This window comes from Xenopus tropicalis, chromosome 8 (genome assembly GCF_000004195.4).
Source record: "Xenopus tropicalis strain Nigerian chromosome 8, UCB_Xtro_10.0, whole genome shotgun sequence".
Lineage (NCBI taxonomy): Eukaryota > Metazoa > Chordata > Amphibia > Anura > Pipidae > Xenopus > Xenopus tropicalis.
In genome coordinates, this window is record NC_030684.2 from 1,265,527 (window position 1) to 1,285,304 (window position 19,778).

The 19,778-nt window shown below is 49.7% G+C and overlaps 2 protein-coding genes and 1 pseudogene across 2 annotated transcripts; 2 read left to right on the forward strand and 1 right to left on the reverse strand.

The window, feature by feature from the left end:
* The first annotated feature begins 264 nt into the window (after positions 1-264).
* LOC101732124 lies at positions 265-2,558 on the forward strand (annotated as a pseudogene).
* A 3,771-nt stretch (positions 2,559-6,329) lies between these two features.
* Positions 6,330-15,033, reverse strand: LOC100488863 (extracellular calcium-sensing receptor). The gene is made up of 8 exons (XM_031891000.1): positions 14,862-15,033; positions 12,624-12,840; positions 12,040-12,233; positions 10,135-11,018; positions 9,249-9,476; positions 8,358-8,481; positions 6,458-7,236; positions 6,330-6,380 (listed from the first exon to the last, which is right to left on the reverse strand). Exons 1-8 carry the CDS (start codon positions 15,031-15,033, stop codon positions 6,330-6,332), a joined length of 2,649 nt encoding a protein of 882 aa, XP_031746860.1.
* Positions 15,034-15,343: 310 nt separating this feature from the next.
* On the forward strand, positions 15,344-16,270 carry LOC105945708 (olfactory receptor 5B21-like). Its single transcript, XM_031891001.1, has one exon. It carries the CDS (start codon positions 15,344-15,346, stop codon positions 16,268-16,270), a length of 927 nt encoding a protein of 308 aa, XP_031746861.1.
* The last annotated feature ends 3,508 nt before the right edge of the window (positions 16,271-19,778 follow it).

Consider the following 19,778-nt stretch of genomic DNA (forward strand, 5'->3'; position numbering starts at 1 on the left):
CCAAATAACCAATCACAGCCCTTATTTGGCATCCCCAAAGAACTTTTTTCATGCTTGTGTGGCTCCCCAACACTTTTTTGAGTGTGGCTCACAAGCAAGAAAGTTTGGGGATCCCTGCTATATTGAGTGCCCACTTGGTCTGGTTTGGGATATTGCCCCAGAAATGGCAATGAGCGAATCTATTTGGCAGGCATGGATTCGCAGCGAATTTCCGCAATTTTACCATTGGCAAATTGTTTTGTGAAACTGGAGTGAAAATTCACCACGAAAAAATTTGTCGCGCGTCAAAGAAAGCCGCGGCCACGTCAAAATAGGTGTGGTCGCATCAAATTGGGCGTGGCTGTGTCAAATAGGCGTGGTCAAGGCAAAATGGGTGTGTCTGCGTCAAAATAGGCACTCTTGCATAAAAAAGATGCGCATAACAATAAAGCCACGCAACAAACGTGTTTCAAAAATTTTTCACCGTTTTACCGTGGCGTAGATCCACTAATCCCCTTTCCCTTGTTTATGGTACAAACCCGGTTGGTTCTGAACTGATTGTGCCGCATTCGCTGTAGAGGTTAAAGGTCAGGGTTGGACGGGGCCAGCGAGACACCATGAAAAAACCTGGTGGGACTGAGCCCTCATGGGCCCTTTTGACCCAGAACTGATGCCCACTAGGAAGCACTGGCACTCCAACCAGACTTAGGTAACTATGAGATATGAGTGCTTGGGGGGGCCCCTGGGGTGGCAGTCTGGTGGGGCCCCGCACACTCCGGTCCAACCCTAATTCCTGTGATCATGTGGTCGCCATCTTCATCTGTTGCATCAGAACCGGGTCCCCCCTCCAAATATTAATCCTTCCCCCAATACTCTTGGCCATTTCAGGGGCCCTTGTACCCCAAAAAAAACAGATCTTAAAGAGTTGTGAAAGCCTGGATGGCGGGATTAATTAGTACCGTGTATAATAATGAAATAAATTGGTACCAGTGAGGCCCAAGGGATGGTTCCGACCCTGATGTTCCCATGAGAGAGACTTCTGTTCCGCGTGTAGCTCAGTGGGGATTTGGTTTCTTTGCCGGATATAAAGAAGGATAAGTGCAGCCACCAACAGCATTTACACTACCAGACTGGCAACCTGTGGGTTCTGTGGGTTCTGTGGGTTCTTTGGGTTCTGGCAGAGTCTGGATCTGTACCCTACAGACAGTACAGCCTCCAGTTATAAGTAAGAACTAGAGTGCTCCATCCCTGCTGCCAAAACCTGACCCCAAGGACCCCAAGGGTAACTCTGAAGGATAATGTTCTGGACCTCGGTGTTGGTTCTGTTTCTGTTCAGTGCAGAACATTTCTTTCCGGCAAAATGTCCCCCGCACTAACTGCTTCAGCTTGTGATGAAGGAAGGTCTATTATTCTGCTACTCGCCCCCCCCCAGCCCCCTGACTCAGCCATTACCTCTTGCACAGTCAATTAATGACACATTGGGTCACATTGGCTGACAGTTACGGATGGCCAATGCCACCTCAGTGACCCATTTTGTCCTTCTTGGGTTTTTCTGCGTTTACTGATATTCGCCTTACCTTTTTCTTGCTGTTTCTCTGCGTGTACGTGGCCATCCTGGCAGGTAATGGGGCGGTCGTGTCCATCATTAGTGCGAGCTCTTCGCTCCACACCCCAATGTATCTCTTCATCTGGAACCTCTCGGCTCTGGAGATGGTGTATTCGTCGGTTACGGTGCCCAAGATTCTGGCCAATCTCCTGTCTGAGGACAAAAGGGTGTCATTCCTTGGCTGTGCCGTACAGATGTACCTGTTTCTGGCCCTTGGCACCGCCGAGTGCTTCCTATTGGCTTTCATGGCGTACGACCGCTACTCCGCCATCTGCCGGCCTCTACATTATACCATGGTCATGAGTCGCAGGAGGTGCCTCCAGTTTTCCGCTTCCGCCTGGGTTTCTGGCCTCCTTCTCTCATTGGAACAGACCACGTTTATCTTCACGCGCCCCTTCTGTGGCCCCAACGTCATCGACCATTTCTTCTGTGACATTCCGCCAGTCCTGAAGTTGGCATGTACCGACACTTCCCATAATGAGCTTTCCATTGCCGGCGTTTGTGTCGCCATCCTCCTTGTGCCCTTCCTGCTCATCCTTCTGTCTTACACTCGGATCCTCTCCACTCTCCTGAGGATGCACTCAGGCGAAAGCAGAGGGAAAGCCTATTCCACCTGTGTGTGTCACCTGACCTCCGTGACTCTCTTCTATGGCTCAGCCTCCATCATGTACTTACGGCCCCGGTCCCTTTATTCTGTTCAAATGGACCGATTCTTGGCTCTGTTCTACAGTGTGGGGACCCCTATGTTGAATCCTTTGATCTACAGTTTGAGGAACCAAGAAGTTCAAACATCAGCCATGAAGCTTATGAAGGCTTGGGCCTCCCCAAATAATCGATGAATTCCATCAACCAAGGCAATTATTTAATTCCAAAATACCCAGTTGGAAATGGATCAAGAACTGCTCAGTGTACATGAATGACTTGTGTAGTATGAAGGTCAAGGTGGTCAATCCCTTTGCCCTACAGGGTACTTGGGTTTCATAAGAGACCTTATCCTGGTGGCTCTGGGTTGGGTTGGGCTGGGGGGGTGTTTGTGCCTCTGGGTACTGGGAATGCCAGGGGGGCTGTAAGGTGCCACAGACAGTCACTATTTATTGGGCTGGGGGGGGGCTGTTTGTGCCTCTGGGTATTGGGAATGCCAGGGGGGCTGTAAGGTGCCACAGACAGTCACTATTTATTGGGCTGGGGGGGGGCTGTTTGTGCCTCTGGGTACTGGGAATGCCAGGGGGGCTGTAAGGTGCCACAGACAGTCACTATTTATTGGGCTGGGGGGGCTGTTTGTGCCTCTGGGTACTGGGAATGCCAGGGGGCTGTAAGGTGCCACAGACAGTCACTATTTATTGGGCTGGGGGGGCTGTTTGTGCCTCTGGGTACTGGGAATGCCAGGGGGGCTGTAAGGTGCCACAGACAGTCACTATTTATTGGGCTGGGGGGGTGTTTGTGCCTCTGGGTACTGGGAATGCCAGGGGGGCTGTAAGGTGCCACAGACAGTCACTATTTATTGGGCTGGGGGGGGCTGTTTGTGCCTCTGGGTACTGGGAATGCCAGGGGGGGCTGTAAGGTGCCACAGACAGTCACTATTTATTGGGCTGGGGGGCTGTTTGTGCCTCTGGGTACTGGGAATGCCAGGGGGGCTGTAAGGTGCCACAGACAGTCACTATTTATTGGGCTGGGGGGGGGGGCTGTTTGTGCCTCTGGGTACTGGGAATGCCAGGGGGGCTGTAAGGTGCCACAGACAGTCACTATTTATTGGGCTGGGGGGCTGTTTGTGCCTCTGGGTACTGGGAATGCCAGAGCCTGTTTGGACTACCAGTCCGAGTGTTGTTCAAAAGGCGTTTATAGATGTAAATACAAAGGAAAGGTCTACTTTTTTGGAGAAAGGATCTAATCCATCTCATTCATCATGGGAAAGTTCTAAGATGTGCAGGTTAAATTGACCGTCTTGAAGTACCTGCACCTTGACCTCTGCTGAACATCCCTTAAACTCCCCCCAACCACTCCTTCTGTTCTACTACCCAGCACCTCTTCCATAACTTCTTCAACTGTGTTCCTTCAAGACTTCTTCTCTAGAGTTGCTCCACTTCTCACTAATTCTCCAACTGTTCCTCAAGCCTCCCAACATTGTCTCTAGGGAAGCCTATCCAACCAAGCCCTCTAGCCACTTTATAAGCCACCGCCACCAAACCAAACCCTGTGTTTTTCCAGCCCTTCTTGTGTTTGATTGTAAGCTCTTACAAACAGAGCCTTGTATTGTACTGTGATTGGATGTAAGTGAATGTTCTTGTATTTAGCCTTCTCCGGTAAGGCTGTTCCCTGTATTCACATAATATCTATATTTAGTTGCATGAACAAAGCCGGTATCGAGAGCCAGCTGCTTCCTTAGCTCAGTCTTCCTTGTCTCAACCAGTAAAGCCACTTCCTCTCACCAGACGGCACTGGTAACTGACAAAATAACGGAAACCCTTGAGTAAATGGGAAACACTTGGTGTAGAGTGAAAACTTCTACTTCTCATTATTCTTAGGGTTCTGGGCAGGCCACGTTTATTAAATATATTAGTTACCGTCGCTGGAGTAAGGCACTTTGGTGTAATTGGGATGGTGAGTTGGTTCTATTTTGCCGACCAAGGCAAATATAAGGCACCAAGAGGGGTAATTGTTGAGGTGTTTGGCAGGATAGAAGTCATCCGAAGAGTTTGGAGCACAGGATCCTATAAATCCATCAATTCCCATCACACACTGCACAACGTAACTCAAAACTCTGGGTCAACTTAGTGGCCAGGTGTGACTATTACATTAATACGTTGCCATTGAATGCTCGGATGTACGTCTGTCTATAGGAACCCATTGAATTAAGGCCACAAAATGGACTGAGAATTGGTGAGAAGTGGAGGAACTCTGGGGAACCCTTGAAGGAACACATTTGAAGAGGTTATGAAGGAGGCACTGAGTAGTAGAACAGAAGGAGTGATTGGGTGAAGAATAAAGGTGGCCATACACGTGAAGATCCGCTTGCTTGGCGAGGTTGCCAACTGAGCGGATCTTCTCCCGATATCCCCACCTACGGGTGGGCGATATCGGGGAAAATGTAGGCTAATTCGATCGTTTGGCCCTTATAATGGCGGCAATGGGGCAGTCGGTTCGGGGACCGCATCAACAAGCCGATGCGGTCCTCGATCCAACTAAATTTTTTAACCTGCCCGATCAATATTTGGCCAATTTCAGGCCAGATATCGGTCAGGCAGGCCCGTCAGGAGTGCCCATACACGGGCCGATAAGCTGCCGAACCGGTCCAAGGGACCCATATCGGCAGCTACAATCGGCCTGTGTATGGGGACCTTTAGTGCAACACAGCCCATCACTACTATAGGTGTAAATACAGTGCAAAGGTCTTATACTTGAGATATTCTACTTTTTTTGGAGAAAGGGTCTAATTCATCTAATTGGAAAGAGCATGGGAAAGTTCTAAGATTGCAGGTTAAACTGCATCTTGACCTCTGCTGAACATTGTTCCCTTAAGGCCCCCATACATTGGCCGATTGTAGCTGCCGATATGGGTCCCTTGGACCGATTCAGCAGCTTATTGGCCCGTGTAGGGGCAGAAATGGGGGGCATGCCCGACCGATATCTGGCCTGAAATTGGCCAGATATTGATCAGGCAAGCGAGCGGATCTTCACATGTATGGCCACCTTAAGTCTTCACCCAACCACTCTTTCTGTTCTTACTACTCAGTGCCTCCTTCATAACATCTTCAAGGGTTCTTCAAGGGTTCTCTAGAGTTGCCCCACTTCTCACTAATTCTTAGCCCATTTTGTGAAGGTTTATATGAACACTTAACCCATGAAATTGTATGTAGAGCAGGAGAAATGCATCTTACATGCTTCGTTCTTGTTATTTGTTACCTTATTTACTGATGGTTACATTGCCCTGTGCCTATAGCCTTAACTGTTTGGTCTGTTGGGGGCAATGCTAAGCCACTGTGTAAGGAGCACTCAAATATGGAATTTGCAGGGGATGAAGGACTTTCCTTGTGTGAGGTTTGGCAGGAGATAGAGAAGGTTGGTGTTTCTGATGTATCACAAGGAGCAGTGGGTAATGGGATGTTGGCATCACCAACTGGGTGCAACTATGGAGGAACAGTGTATTCTTCTTAACTACCATGCCTTGGCCACTCTATTGCTATTGGGTATAGTCCAATGGGAACTATAACATAATATAATGACAAATATACAAAGTGACGTCACTATGGTGAGGGCCTAGGGTGGCCCAACCGAACCTAAATACAGCCCTGAGTGTAAGAACTTATATGTATAACTATATTCCTGCTATTATGGATAACCATCAGGTTGCCCATCTCTTCTTTACAGTCACATCTGGCTTCTCGTTACACCAGTGGCCAGGGGGGCCTTACTGGAGGCTGCTCTCTCTTATATATGTATTGTATGGGGCAGGGGATCCCCAACCTTTTTGACCCTTGAGCCTCATTCGAATGTAGAAATTGTTGGTGAACCACATAAGCATGAAAAAAGGGTGTCTAATAAAGACTGTGATTGGTTATTTGGTAGCCCAATGTGGATTGGTAGACTACAGGAGGTCCTGTTTGGCAGTAAACCAGTTTTTTATGCACTGGGAACAACATCCAAGGGGCTGATGAGCAACTGGTTGGGGATCACTGGTCTAAGGACAAAACTACAGCTTCTTCATTGAGTTTATTTTTGAAGAACTACATATTTTTTATACATTCAATCAAAATTGGACCTTGATGAGACTAAAAATTCTTTGGTATTCATCGATGGCCTAAGGAGAATAATAAAACATTTTGGGCAAAATATACAACCCAGAAGGCCAGAGCCTGAGACTATAATGGCAAAAACCTCAGTAGCGACAATATACTTGCCCTTAGTGCTGAGATGGGCCGGTATAAAGGACACCCACACGCTGAGGAAGATCAGCATGCTAAAGGTGATATACTTGGCTTCGTTGAAATTATCTGGTAGCGATCTGGCAAGGAAGGCAACAACAAAACTGAGGAAGGCTAGAAAGCCGAGATACCCCAACACTGAGTAGAACATGGGGCTGGAACCCTCATTACATTCCAGGAGAACCTTCCCGGTGATGCTTTGGACAGTGTGCTCCAGGAAAGGCGGGGAAATGATGAGCCATAGGGCGATGAGAATGACTTGCACCATTGTGGAAAGACTTACAACAAGTACGGTGGTCTTGGAGCTCACCCACTGCCTCAGTCGGCTGTCTGGTCTGGTGGCTTTGAAAGCCATGACCACGATGATGGTTTTGGCTAAGATGCAGGAGACACAGAGGGAAAAGATGACCCCAAATATGCTTTGTCTGAGTGAACAGGTCACTGCGGTTGGGGAACCGATAAAAGTCAAGGATGAGAGGAAACAGAATGTCAACGAGAGGAGGAGAACGTAACTGAGACTGCGGTTGTTGGCTTTCACTATTACGGTGTCTCGGAACCTGAGGAACACGCAAAGAACCGCTACGGTCATGAGCGAGAAGGTCATGGAGACCAAGGCCAGAACCAGCCCCAGTGGCTCCTGGTAGGAAAGATACTCAATCACTTTAGGGAGGCACTGGTTTCTCTCACTGTTCGGCCACTGATCCAGGGGGCAACTTGTGCAATCGATAGAGTCTGTAGGAGGAATGGAGAAATGAATCTATGAATAATAACCACTAGGAACCAGATATTACATGCGCTCTATGGGCTGCTCAGCAGTTAGAGTCGTAATGCCATTTTATTTCATGGAGATAATGTTTCCCATCATCTCATAAATCTCACCAGATCAGCCAATCAGCATGGAGATTTCTGGACATTTTTATCCCTGTTTCTCATTCAACTTACACCCAACCCAAATTTCCCCCCCTAACTGGCCTTCAGGCTGGGCCCCCTTAGCCCATAACAAGGTTACAGATATATAGAAACATTGGGGTAACAGTCACCCTGCTATAGTTCCAGGGGTACCCAGGGCACAAATAAGCACTCACCCCAAATCCCCCCCCTAACTGGCCTTCAGGCTGGGCCCCCTTAGCCCATAACAAGGTTACAGATATATAGAAACATTGGGGTAACAGTCACCCCGCTATAGTTCCAGGGGTACCCAGGGCACAAATAAGCACTCACCCCAAATCCCCCCCTAACTGGCCTTCAGGCTGGGCCCCCTTAGCCCATAACAAGGTTACAGATATATAGAAACATTGGGGTAACAGTCACCCCACTATAGTTCCAGGGGTACCCAGGGCACAAATAAGCCCCCAAATCCCCCCCTAACTGGCCTTCAGGCTGGGCCCCCTTAGCCCATAACAAGGTTACAGATATATAGAACATTGGGGTAACAGTCACCCCGCTATAGTTCCAGGGGTACCCAGGGCACAAATAAGCCCCCAAATCCCCCCCTAACTGGCCTTCAGGCTGGGCCCCCTTAGCCCATAACAAGGTTACAGATATATAGAAACATTGGGGTAACAGTCACCCCGCTATAGTTCCAGGGGTACCCAGGGCACAAATAAGCACTCACCCCAAATCCCCCCCTAACTGGCCTTCAGGCTGGGCCCCCTTAGCCCATAACAAGGTTACAGATATATAGAAACATTGGGGTAACAGTCACCCCACTATAGTTCCAGGGGTACCCAGGGCACAAATAAGCACTCACCCCAAATCTCCCCCTAACTTGATAACTATTCATTTTTTACTAAGTTATCATAACCCCCATGTGTCATTATAACAGAATATGACTAAGGAAATGACAGACTTACTTATCTGGGTGGAAATCATTCCATCTGGGCACAAGACACAGTCAAAGCAGCACAGCGGTTGGCCGGTACGTGGGGCTTTCCTGTAGCCGGGGGGGCAACTCTCGGTGCAGACTGAGCTCGGAACCTTGTGGAACAAAAGGAAAATGGAAGAAAAAATCAATTGTTCCAGGGGGCAAGACATAAAGACCTGTAAGAAACGTATGATAACAATGAACCATCAGTGCTCAGGCCTTCAGGCTCTCATGGTGACCCTCACAGCCAATCGGCTCTCCCCATACATGACACGGTAAAAGGGTGGGAGCCTCACCTGTGCAAGGTTCCGTGACCTGGTTGGATTCAAGGTTCTAGTAGACCCTCTTTGAGAGGAACCCAACATGAATATTTACCTCTTAGCATCATCTTTCATGTCCCATGTTTTGAAGGACAAGTCCAAGCTGGACTTGGCCAACTCTATAACATGACATAGGAAGGGCTAGCTTAGTATTTTTTAGATATTTATCCTTCACGGTTCCTTTACCTTCTCTTCTAAAGTTGAGTTAATATGTTTTAAAGGAAAACTTAAGCTCATTGCTAACCAGAAGGCCTCCACCTAGTTCCTTCTCCACAACTGCTGCAACCACACTCTTTTGGAGCATAGAGTGAAGCCGGAGCCAAGAAGGTTCCACCGGAGAAGGTGTATTACACGCGGTGTGGACCAGCAGTGCTGAGGCCAGATCATCTCCAAGGTAGGTTCAGGTACCTACCTGGTTACCTTCCTGGTTGATTGGGTCACTGACCCCCAGTTTGGTGTTGGGGAAACCCAATAGGCCAAGCGCCACAATCCATTAGGTCATTACTGTCTAAAACCCATCTCATCTGCAATAGAACAATAATAGAGCTTGCCCTGCTGACCTTGGCCAGTCCATCTGCCCATAGGATGAAGCTTGCATTGATGGAAAGCTTCTGCTCACTATTCATGTAGTTGTTGAATGTCCCAACATTCACATAGCGACTAGTGAGGTTTCCGTCCAAACGCCAGTTCAGAATATCAAAGTACCCATAGCTGTCTCCATTGACATCAAATGCCACCAGTTCCCCAGCTGTGTTCACAAACTGGACCTTCTTTAGGTAGTACAGGAGCTGTTGGGAGAACCATCACATTGGTCTTTCTGGAGAATTCGGCACTATTGTTTGCCCTATCACCTTATAATAAGATGTGAATGTAAGAAGGCAGGAGAAGACCTCTCTAAAAGGAAGGGGGGGAGTCTTCAGATTTAATGTGTTATGTACCAGATATAAGGTTTTTGGGAAGGACCTTTAGAGATGAAGGAGTGATAAACTGGCTGACTCATATATTGGGTTGGAGGCCCCTTTTGGAGACCGTGTTCCTTTGCCAATGTGTTTGGGAAGGACCTTTAGAGATGAAGGAGTGATAAACTGGCTGACTCATATATTGGGTTGGAGGCCCCTTTTGGAGACCGTGTTCCTTTGCCAATGTGTTTGGGAAGGACCTTTAGAGATGAAGGAGTGATAAACTGGCTGACTCATATATTGGGTTGGAGGCCCCTTTTGGAGACCGTGTTCCTTTGCCAATGTGTTTGGGAAGGACCTTTAGAGATGAAGAAGTGATAAACTGGCTGACTCATATATTGGGTGGGAGGCCCCTTTTGGAGACCGTGTTTCTTTGCCAATGTTTTGTATGAATGGGATAGGGACCTTAGACTGTAAGCTCCACTGGTGCAGGCACATACATGTATGAGGAACCTCTATGGATAAAAGTCAGAGTGCTGTTACTGACCTGCCACTGCTGGAAATCTTGTTTATTGGCGCAGGATCCACCAGAGAATGGACCTTCCCCAGGTCTGCAGGCCATCAGATCATGGAGAGCATTAGCCAGGGCAAAGAGAGCGCTGTGGGCCATATACACATACTGTGAGACCGGGTCATTGTATTCTGTAATATCATCTGTTATCAGCCTCTCGGACCCAGTGCAAGCCTTAATGTTTGGGCCAAGGGTGCCGTTTGCTGAGGTCCATTTGCAGTTAAAGGTTCTTTCCCAGAACTGCTGGATGTTGAGCATCCTTGGGTATCTGGAAGGATAGAAGTCTTGGAGAAACTGAGGGAAATATGGGAGGATCCTTCTGCTTCTGGAGATCCCGATGGTACCATTAAGAAGGTTCCAGAACTCTGGCTTGAAAAAGACCGGAGAAGTAAACCAAGCTTCTACCCCGATCCAGATCTTTCCGGTGACATTTTGCTGAAGGGCTTCGGTTAAGATGGCACTGACTTCTGCAGGGGAGCAGAAGAGGACAATGGCGGTGGCCGTTATGCCCCGGACATTCTTCATCACTGAAGGGATCCTTTGGCTGATTGTCTCCAGGGCAATCGTTTCATAGTAAGCAATGCAGATCCCATTCTTGGCCGCCTCTCTCTTGAAAACGACCCCACCTTGAACGGCATAATCTGTCGAAGAGATTAATACCCCAATCCAGTTCCATCCGAATGTTTTACACAGCTCGACCAGGGCGTACGGCTGCCCCTCGGTGCTCACGATGGTTCTTAGAAAAGATGGAAATTCCACTTTGTTGCTCAGAGATGGGAACGATGCTGCATAGCTGACCTGGGAAACGGATGGACACGTATTACATAACCTTGGCCACGTTGGACAGATACGTGGGGCTACTGCTTGGTCTCAGAGGCTATCAACAACACAAGTTCTGGTCTTCAAATGTTGGCGTGAAGACCTTGCCTTTAAAGGCCAAGCAGCCCCTGTTAAAGAGCTAAACATAATCATTCCTTGATCTACTGGGCATTACTTACCTTCCCACAAATGGGTTTATCTTTGGCCACTTTGGCCAATAGAGTTGACTCAACCAACAGCTGCTTTCACAGATAGAATTGCCCATAGAGATTGGGTGTATTGCAGTGGTGGAGCAATGGCTCCTTCTGCTCATCACACACATCCTAGAGACCATCATGGTTCAGATGGACACTCAAGGCTGGGACCTCCAGAGCTAAATATCATCATCATTCCTTGATCTTCTGGGCATTACTTACCTTTCCTACAAATGGGTTTATTTTTAGCCACTTTGGCCACTAGAGTTGACCCAACAACTTCTTTCTCAGATAGAATTGCCCATAGAGAATGGGTGCATTGCAGTGGTGGAGCGATGGCTCCTTCTGCTCATCACACAAATCCTAGAGACCACCATGGTTCAGATGGACACTCAAGGCTGGGACCTCCACTCCTCAATGATAGCTGGAAGCTTGAAGCCTGGCTCGGTTGGAGTAGCTGGGGGAGATTTAAAACTAGGTACTGGTGTTTGGGCCAAGGGGGACAAGTGTGACTGTTACTGTGAGCAAAGACTAGGAAAGAAACCCAAAAATTCACTATATATCCACCCATAAGGGGTAATGTAGGCCCCTTGTCCACTAACCCACGGCAACCAGAAGTTTGCTTCCAGTCATGTGACCAGCAGATGCTACTTTCTGGTTTCTATGGGTTACTAGATCTGGGGGCAAACTTTATAACTTTTACCACCCCCCCCAATAGGGTAATGACCCTTAGTGCTACTAACTGATGAGGTCTCGCCATATTTGCTTACTTGTGGCACTCTCCAAAGCCCGAGGACTCTAGCCATTGGCACCGAGGAGGTTGACAAAGGGTCCCCAAGAATAGCTGGTACTTTTGTCCGGGGGGCACATTTGAAGTTTGGGGCATTTTTGTTGTTCCCTGTCACCGCCTGCAACGTTGCTCGGAGGGAAAAATCCTCAGCGAAGCAGGAGTCCAACATGTGGAACCCAAGGGTGACGTTTGGTAGAAGATGGGGGTCTTTATTGACTTCTTCAATGGCAAAGAGCAGAGCAAGGATGGACTTGTACTGATCTCTCCGAAATCTGCAATGTAACGTAGAGTCCTTCAGTATCGGGCCGGCCAGAGGGGTGCCTCATTGCTATAATATGGGGCAACTTGATCATCACTCTTGATATTGGGGGTCCTCAACTTTGTTTTACCAGTGAGCCACTGGTTGGGGAGCAACACAACCATGTACCTGGGGTACTAAATGTGATTGGCTATTTGGTAGCCCCATATGGAGTGGCAGCTTACAGGAGGCTCTGTTGGGCAGAACATGTGCTTTGGGGCCACTGGGAGTAAGATCCAAGGGGTTGGTGGGCAACATGTTGCTCTACTTACCTGTGCATGGGGTGTTATTCATGTTGCCCCCCTCTCCTGCCCTTAGGGTTTGGGTTAGTGTATTAGGGATAGGGGTTGGTGGCAGTACTTACAGGTCACATTGGGGCGGTGCCGGCCGATCTTTAAAAGAAAGGACTTTCCGAGAAGAAATGGTGTTAATAGGAACGATGAGGCCCAAAGTGACGTCTCCTTCCTCGGTGTAAGCAGTGAGGGTGGGGGGAGAGAGAAGGCAGCCGGACTGGCCCAGTACATGAACAAAGGGCAGGGGGATCAGCAGGAGCAGCAAGGGGCAAACCATTGCACCCACGTCTGGGGAGACAGAGGCGGAGCCTGGGGTTACTCTGTGTAGAAGGAAGGGACATGGGGCAACCCCGAGATGAGAAGGAACAATTTACCATAGAGGTGTCCCTACAGCTACGTTCCTTATAGAGCTTTACCCAACAAATTGTGCCCAACGTACCAACCCACACAAACAGTAAAGTGCCACATTGGACTTGCCTTTATCTTCAGTGCATGAAGCCAGTTGTGCCCAGTTGGATGGCGAGAGTGGCGAGGCCGGTGCTTGCTGTCTCCCCTGGCACACTCCTTCCGAGGGTTTATATGGCCTTTACCAGGCAACAAGATGCATCTCAATGCCAACTGGGATCTCTTAGGCTCATCTGCGGTTACTGCCCAATTACCCTCATTATCCACCCAATCATTACTATTTGTGGGCAGTTCTCTCCTGGCACCGTGATTGCTCTGATAATTACTGGGATTGGCGCTATAATAACGGGGCAATTAGGCACGCAAGCTGGAGCAGTTCCCCGGGGTGATGCCCCCTGCTCAGTAAATCAGATGATAATGTTTATCAAGGGCACCATTGTCAGAATGTCAAAGAATAGACCCGCGCCCACTATTGGCTCAGGTACCTACCTGCTTACCTTCCTGGTTGCTTGGGATGCTGACCCCCAGTTTGGTGTTGGGGAAACCCAATAGGCCAAGCGCCACAATCCATTGGATCATTACTGTCTAAAACCCACACTATTGGTTCAGGTACCTACCTGGTTACCTTCCTGGTTGATTGGGTCACTGACCCCCAGTTTGGTGTTGGGGAAACTCAATAGGCCAAGCGCCACAATCCATTGGGTCATTACTGTCTAAAACCCACACTATTGGCTCAGGTACCTACCTGGTTACCTTCCTGGTTGATTGGGTCGCTGACCCCCCAGTTTGGTGTAGGGGAAACCCAATAGGCCAAGCGCCACAATCCATTGGGTCATTACTGTCTAAAACCCACACTATTGGTTCAGGTACCTACCTGGTTACCTTCCTGGTTGCTTGGGTCACTGACCCCCAGTTTGGTGTAGGGGAAACCCAATAGGCCAAGCGCCACAATCCATTGGGTCATTACTGTCTAAAACCCACACTATTGGATCAGGTACCTACCCGGTTACCTTCCTGGTTGCTTGGGTCGCTGACTCCCAGTTTGGTGTTGGGGAAACCTATAGACCAAGCGCCACAATCCATTGGGTCATTACTGTCTAAAACCCACACTATTGGTTCAGTTACCTACCTGGTTACTTACCTGGTTGCTTGGGTCGCTGACCCCCAGTTTGGTGTTTGGAAACCCAATAGGCCAAGCGCCATAATCCATTGGGTCATTACTGTCTAAAAGCCACACTATTGGTTCAGGTACCTACCTGGTTACCTTCCTGGTTGCTTGGGTCGCTGACCCCCAGTTTGGTGTTGGGGAAACCCAATAGATCCATTAGATCATTAGATCTCAAACCAACGCTATTGGTTCACATCATTATTGGCTTTTCAGTTGAGCTGACACAACACAAGGCACGAGTCTCTCATGAGGAGCCTCATATTCAGCAGGGGCCCTGGGGCCCTCGGGGGGCACAACCGCAGCATTGATAAGTCAGGCGTTTCTTCTCCATTTTACACATATGTGGGTGTTCCTGCTCCTGAATACACTGATTATTATTATTCTGTGAGGGACCCACAGAGGTTTCTGAGCCCCAGCACCCATGCCCTCTCTGCCCAGAGACTGGTGCCACCCTCGGTGCCCCCTCTCAGCTTCTCTCTCCTAATATCCTTGGAAACAGCGACTGCACCGGAGAGGAACCAGGGAGTTCCAGAGTGTGGGGGGTTCTGAACCTGACGGAACTGAGGAACGTTACAGAGTGCAGAACCCCCATATTCACGGAACCACTGGGTAAAGGGAAGACCCATTTAGGGCTTACCCCCAGGCACAGATATTGGGGAGATCCAAACTCCCCGGCGCTGGTCACTCACCCCCGGTTCTGCTCACCCACAAAATGTAGCAGCTGTAAAGTTCCTACTGGACCTCGAGTGAATTTTATCCCCCGGCTGATGATTGTCAGCTCTTCTGCCCGTTCTTCCCTTGGCATCTCTGAGCTCCACCAACGAAGAGTCCCACCAAGACCACCATTTTGCTGTTAGAATGGTAAATCGACTATAATGAACGAGGAGCTTCTGATTGGTGCCCGGCATGGTGGGGGCATTTGCGTTCTGTGGGGGTCCCTGCTCCCCAGATCTGCTGCCAAGTCACCGTCTACCCACTGGGCACCACTGCTATAAACAAACACTGTTTCAGATGCCCAGTCTGTCCACTATTGCCCAGGGTGACACCTTGCCCAACGGGGGGCCCCCTGGCTTTGACTGACACCTGTTTGTATAATATCCAATACCCCTGTTAGCTGGGGGTGGCCCCATTAGTTTGGGGAGCACGATTAGACAGGGGGCATTTATGGGGGCTGCTGGTTATGGGGAAACCCTGGAGCTGGGCAATCAGACCGTCGTCATGGAATTCACCCTTCTGGGTCTGTCTTATCTCTTTAGTTTCGGGGGGCTGGCGTTTATCGCGTATTTGGTTATTTTTCTGCTGACGTTGCTAGGGAACTGCCTAGTTATTGTCGCCATTGCAGGGGATGCCCACCTTCACACCCCCATGTACTTCTTCTTGGCCAACTTGTCCCTCCTGGAGATGTTCTACGTGTCCATCACTGTGCCCGGCACCCTGGTTGGCATCGCTCTGCAGAGCAGCACCATCTCCTTTGCGGGCTGCATGGCGCAGGCCCACCTGTTCACCCTCTGTGCCACGGTAGAATGCACCCTGCTGGCAGCCATGGCATTGGATCGCTACGTGGCAATATGCCAACCTCTGCACTACACGCTCATCATCAGCCAGAGGGTTTGCGTGCTTTTGGGCGCCTTCGCCTGGCTGTGCGGGGTGCTCAATGCCACCGTCCATACCAGCCTCATTTTGGGCCTTCGGTTCTGTGGGGCAAAATCTATAAACCACCGGTACTGTGAGGTCCGGCCTCTGATACGGCTCTCCTGCTCTGACACCAGGACCAGTGATATCTGTGCCACCCTCTCGGCCCTTGTATTTGGGTTCGGCTGCCTGGGCCTCATCCTCACATCCTACTTCTTCATTGGCATGGCCATCGTTAGGACCCCGTGCCCAACGGGCAGACTGAAGGCCTTCTCCACCTGCACTTCCCATGTTATGGTTGTGGTGCTGTACTATGGGGCACTGATCTTCATGTACCTGCTGCCCAGTAATGCCCCCCCCCAGGCACTCAACATGGCAGCTTCCATGGTATATTCCACCGGGATCCCCCTGCTGAACCCCATTATATACAGTCTGAGGAACCAGCAGGTAAAGGGGGCTCTAAGGAAGAGAATGAGCTGGAAGTACCCGTTATGGTCGGGTAGAAAGTCCTGAGGATAGAGAGTTCTTCCCTGGATTTGGTTCTGTTAGTATCAGTTATTTGGGTTTGGTTCTGATTCTAAATATCCTGCATCTCCAGCTCTTTCCATAATTACTAACTATATATAGGGGTTCTGATGGGGTACGTAAAGGGGTGTCCTTATAAAACCAGTATCACCCAAATGTCAGATCCCCACATTTACTCTCTCATAGTCCAAACTGCACCCAGATGGACTTTTAGCTGCACTTACAGCCGTGCTGCTAAACCATAGCCATGTTCCCCCCTTTCCCCAGTTCCTGCTCCTGGGTGCCCCCCCCCAACATATCAACTGTAGGGTGCCCCCCCAACATGTAAAGTGTAAGGTGCTCTCCCAACAAGTCAAGTCTAGGGTGCTCTCCCAACAAGTCAAGTGTAGGCTGCTCTCCCAACAAGTCAAGTGTAGGGTGCTCTCCCAACAAGTCAAGTGTAGGCTGCTCCCCCAACAAGTCAAGTGTAGGCTGCTCTCCCAACAAGTCAACTGTAGGCTGCTCTCCCAACAAGTCAAGTGTAGGCTGCTCTCCCCACAAGTCAAGTGTAGGCTGCTCTCCCCACAAGTCAAGTGTAGGCTGCTCTCCCAACAAGTCAACTGTAGGGTGCTCTCCCAACAAGTCAACTGTAGGGTGCTCTCCCAACAAGTCAAGTGTAGGCTGCTCTCCCAACAAGTCAAGTGTAGGGTGCTCTCCCAACAAGTCAAGTGTAGGCTGCTCTCCCAACAAGTCAAGTGTAGGCTGCTCTCCCAACAAGTCAAGTGTAGGCTGCTCTCCCAACAAGTCAAGTGTAGGCTGCTCTCCCAACAAGTCAAGTGTAGGCTGCTCTCCCAACAAGTCAAGTGTAGGCTGCTCTCCCAACAAGTCAAGTGTAGGCTGCTCTCCCAACAAGTCAAGTGTAGGCTGCTCTCCCAACAAGTCAAGTGTAGGCTGCTCTCCCAACAAGTCAAGTGTAGGCTGCTTTCCCAACAAGTCAAGTGTAGGCTGCTCTCCCAACAAGTCAAGTGTAGGCTGCTCCCCCAACAAGTCAAGTGTAGGCTGCTTTCCCAACAAGTCAAGTGTAGGCTGCTCCCCCAACAAGTCAAGTGTAGGCTGCTTTCCCAACAAGTCAAGTGTAGGCTGCTCCCCCAACAAGTCAAGTGTAGGCTGCTCTCCCAACAAGTCAAGTGTAGGCTGCTCTCCCAACAAGTCAAGTGTAGGCTGCTCTCCCAACAAGTCAAGTGTAGGCTGCTCTCCCAACAAGTCAAGTGTAGGCTGCTCTCCCAACAAGTCAAGTGTAGGCTGCTCTCCCAACAAGTCAAGTGTAGGCTGCTCTCCCAACATGTAAAGTCTAGGGTGCTCTCCCAACATGTAAAGTCTAGGGTGCTCTCCCCAACAAGTCAAGTGTAAGCTGCTCTCCCAACAATTCAAGTGTAGGCTGCTCTCCCAACATGTAAAGTGTAGGGTGCTCCCCCAACAAGTCAAGTGTAGGCTGCTCTCCCAACAAGTCAAGTGTAGGGTGCTCCCCCAACAAGTCAAGTGTAGGCTGTGCTCCCAACAAGTCAAGTGTAGGGTGCTCCCCCAACAAGTCAAGTGTAGGCTGCTCTCCCAACAAGTCAATTGTAGGCTGCTCTCCCAACAAGTCAAGTGTAGGCTGCTCTCCCAACAAGTCAAGTGTAGGGTGCTCTCCCAACAAGTCAAGTGTAGGCTGCTCTCCCAACAAGTCAAGTGTAGGCTGCTCTCCCAACAAGTCAAGTGTAGGCTGCTCTCCCAACAAGTCAAGTGTAGGGTGCTCTCCCAACAAGTCAAGTGTAGGCTGCTCCCCCAACAAGTCAAGTGTAGGCTGCTCCCCCAACAAGTCAAGTGTAGGCTGCTTTCCCAACAAGTCAAGTGTAGGCTGCTTTCCCAACAAGTCAAGTGTAGGCTGCTCTCCCAACAAGTCAAGTGTAGGCTGCTCCCCCAAAAGTCAAGTGTAGGCTGCTTTCCCAACAAGTCAAGTGTAGGGTGCTCTCCCAACAAGTCAAGTGTAGGCTGCTCTCCCAACAAGTCAAGTGTAGGCTGCTCTCCCAACAAGTCAAGTGTAGGCTGCTCTCCCAACAAGTCAAGTGTAGGCTGCTCTCCCAACATGTAAAGTGTAGGGTGCTCCCCCAACAAGTCAAGTGTAGGGTGCTCCCCCAACAAGTCAAGTGTAGGCTGCTCCCCCAACAAGTCAAGTGTAGGCTGCTCTCCCAACAAGTCAAGTGTAGGCTGCTCTCCCAACATGTAAAGTCTAGGGTGCTCTCCCAACATGTAAAGTCTAGGGTGCTCTCCCAACAAGTCAAGTGTAAGCTGCTCTCCCAACAAGTCAAGTGTAGGCTGCTCTCCCAACAAGTCAAGTGTAGGCTGCTCTCCCAACATGTCAAGTGTAGGGTGCTCCCCCAACAAGTCAAGTGTAGGCTGCTCTCCCAACAAGTCAAGTGTAGGGTGCTCCCCCAACAAGTCAAGTGTAGGCTGCGCTCCCAACAAGTCAAGTGTAGGGTGCTCCCCCAACAAGTCAAGTGTAGGCTGCTCTCCCAACAAGTCAAGTGTAGGCTGCTCCCCCAACAAGTCAAGTGTAGGGTGCTCTCCCAACAAGTCAAGTGTAGGGTGCTCCCCCAACAAGTCAAGTGTAGGCTGCTCTCCCAACAAGTCAAGTGTAGGCTGCTCCCCCAACAAGTCAAGTGTAGGGTGCTCTCCCAACAAGTCAAGTGTAGGGTGCTCCCCCAACAAGTCAAGTGTAGGGTGCTCTCCCAACAAGTCAAGTGTAGGCTGCTCTCCCAACAAGTCAACTGTAGGGTGCTCTCCCAACAAGTCAAGTGTAGGGTGCTCTCCCAACAAGTCAAGTGTAGGGTGCTCTCCCAACAAGTCAAGTGTAGGGTGCTCTCCCAACAAGTCAAGTGTAGGCTGCTTTCCCAACAAGTCAACTGTAGGGTGCTCTCCCAACAAGTCAACTGTAGGGTGCTCTCCCAACAAGTCAAGTGTAGGCTGCTCTCCCAACAAGTCAAGTGTAGGCTGCGCTCCCAACAAGTCAAGTGTAGGGTGCTCCCCCAACAAGTCAAGTGTAGGCTGCTCTCCCAACAAGTCAATTGTAGGCTGCTCTCCCAACAAGTCAAGTGTAGGCTGCTCTCCCAACAAGTCAAGTGTAGGGTGCTCTCCCAACAAGTCAAGTGTAGGCTGCTCTCCCAACAAGTCAAGTGTAGGCTGCTCTCCCAACAAGTCAAGTGTAGGGTGCTCTCCCAACAAGTCAAGTGTAGGCTGCTCTCCCAACATGTAAAGTGTAGGGTGCTCCCTCAACAAGTCAAGTGTAGGCTGCTCCCCCAACAAGTCAAGTGTAGGCTGCTCTCCCAACAAGTCAAGTGTAGGCTGCTCTCCCAACAAGTCAAGTGTAGGCTGCTCTCCCAACATGTAAAGTCTAGGGTGCTCTCCCAACATGTAAAGTCTAGGGTGCTCTCCCAACAAGTCAAGTGTAAGCTGCTCTCCCAACAAGTCAAGTGTAGGC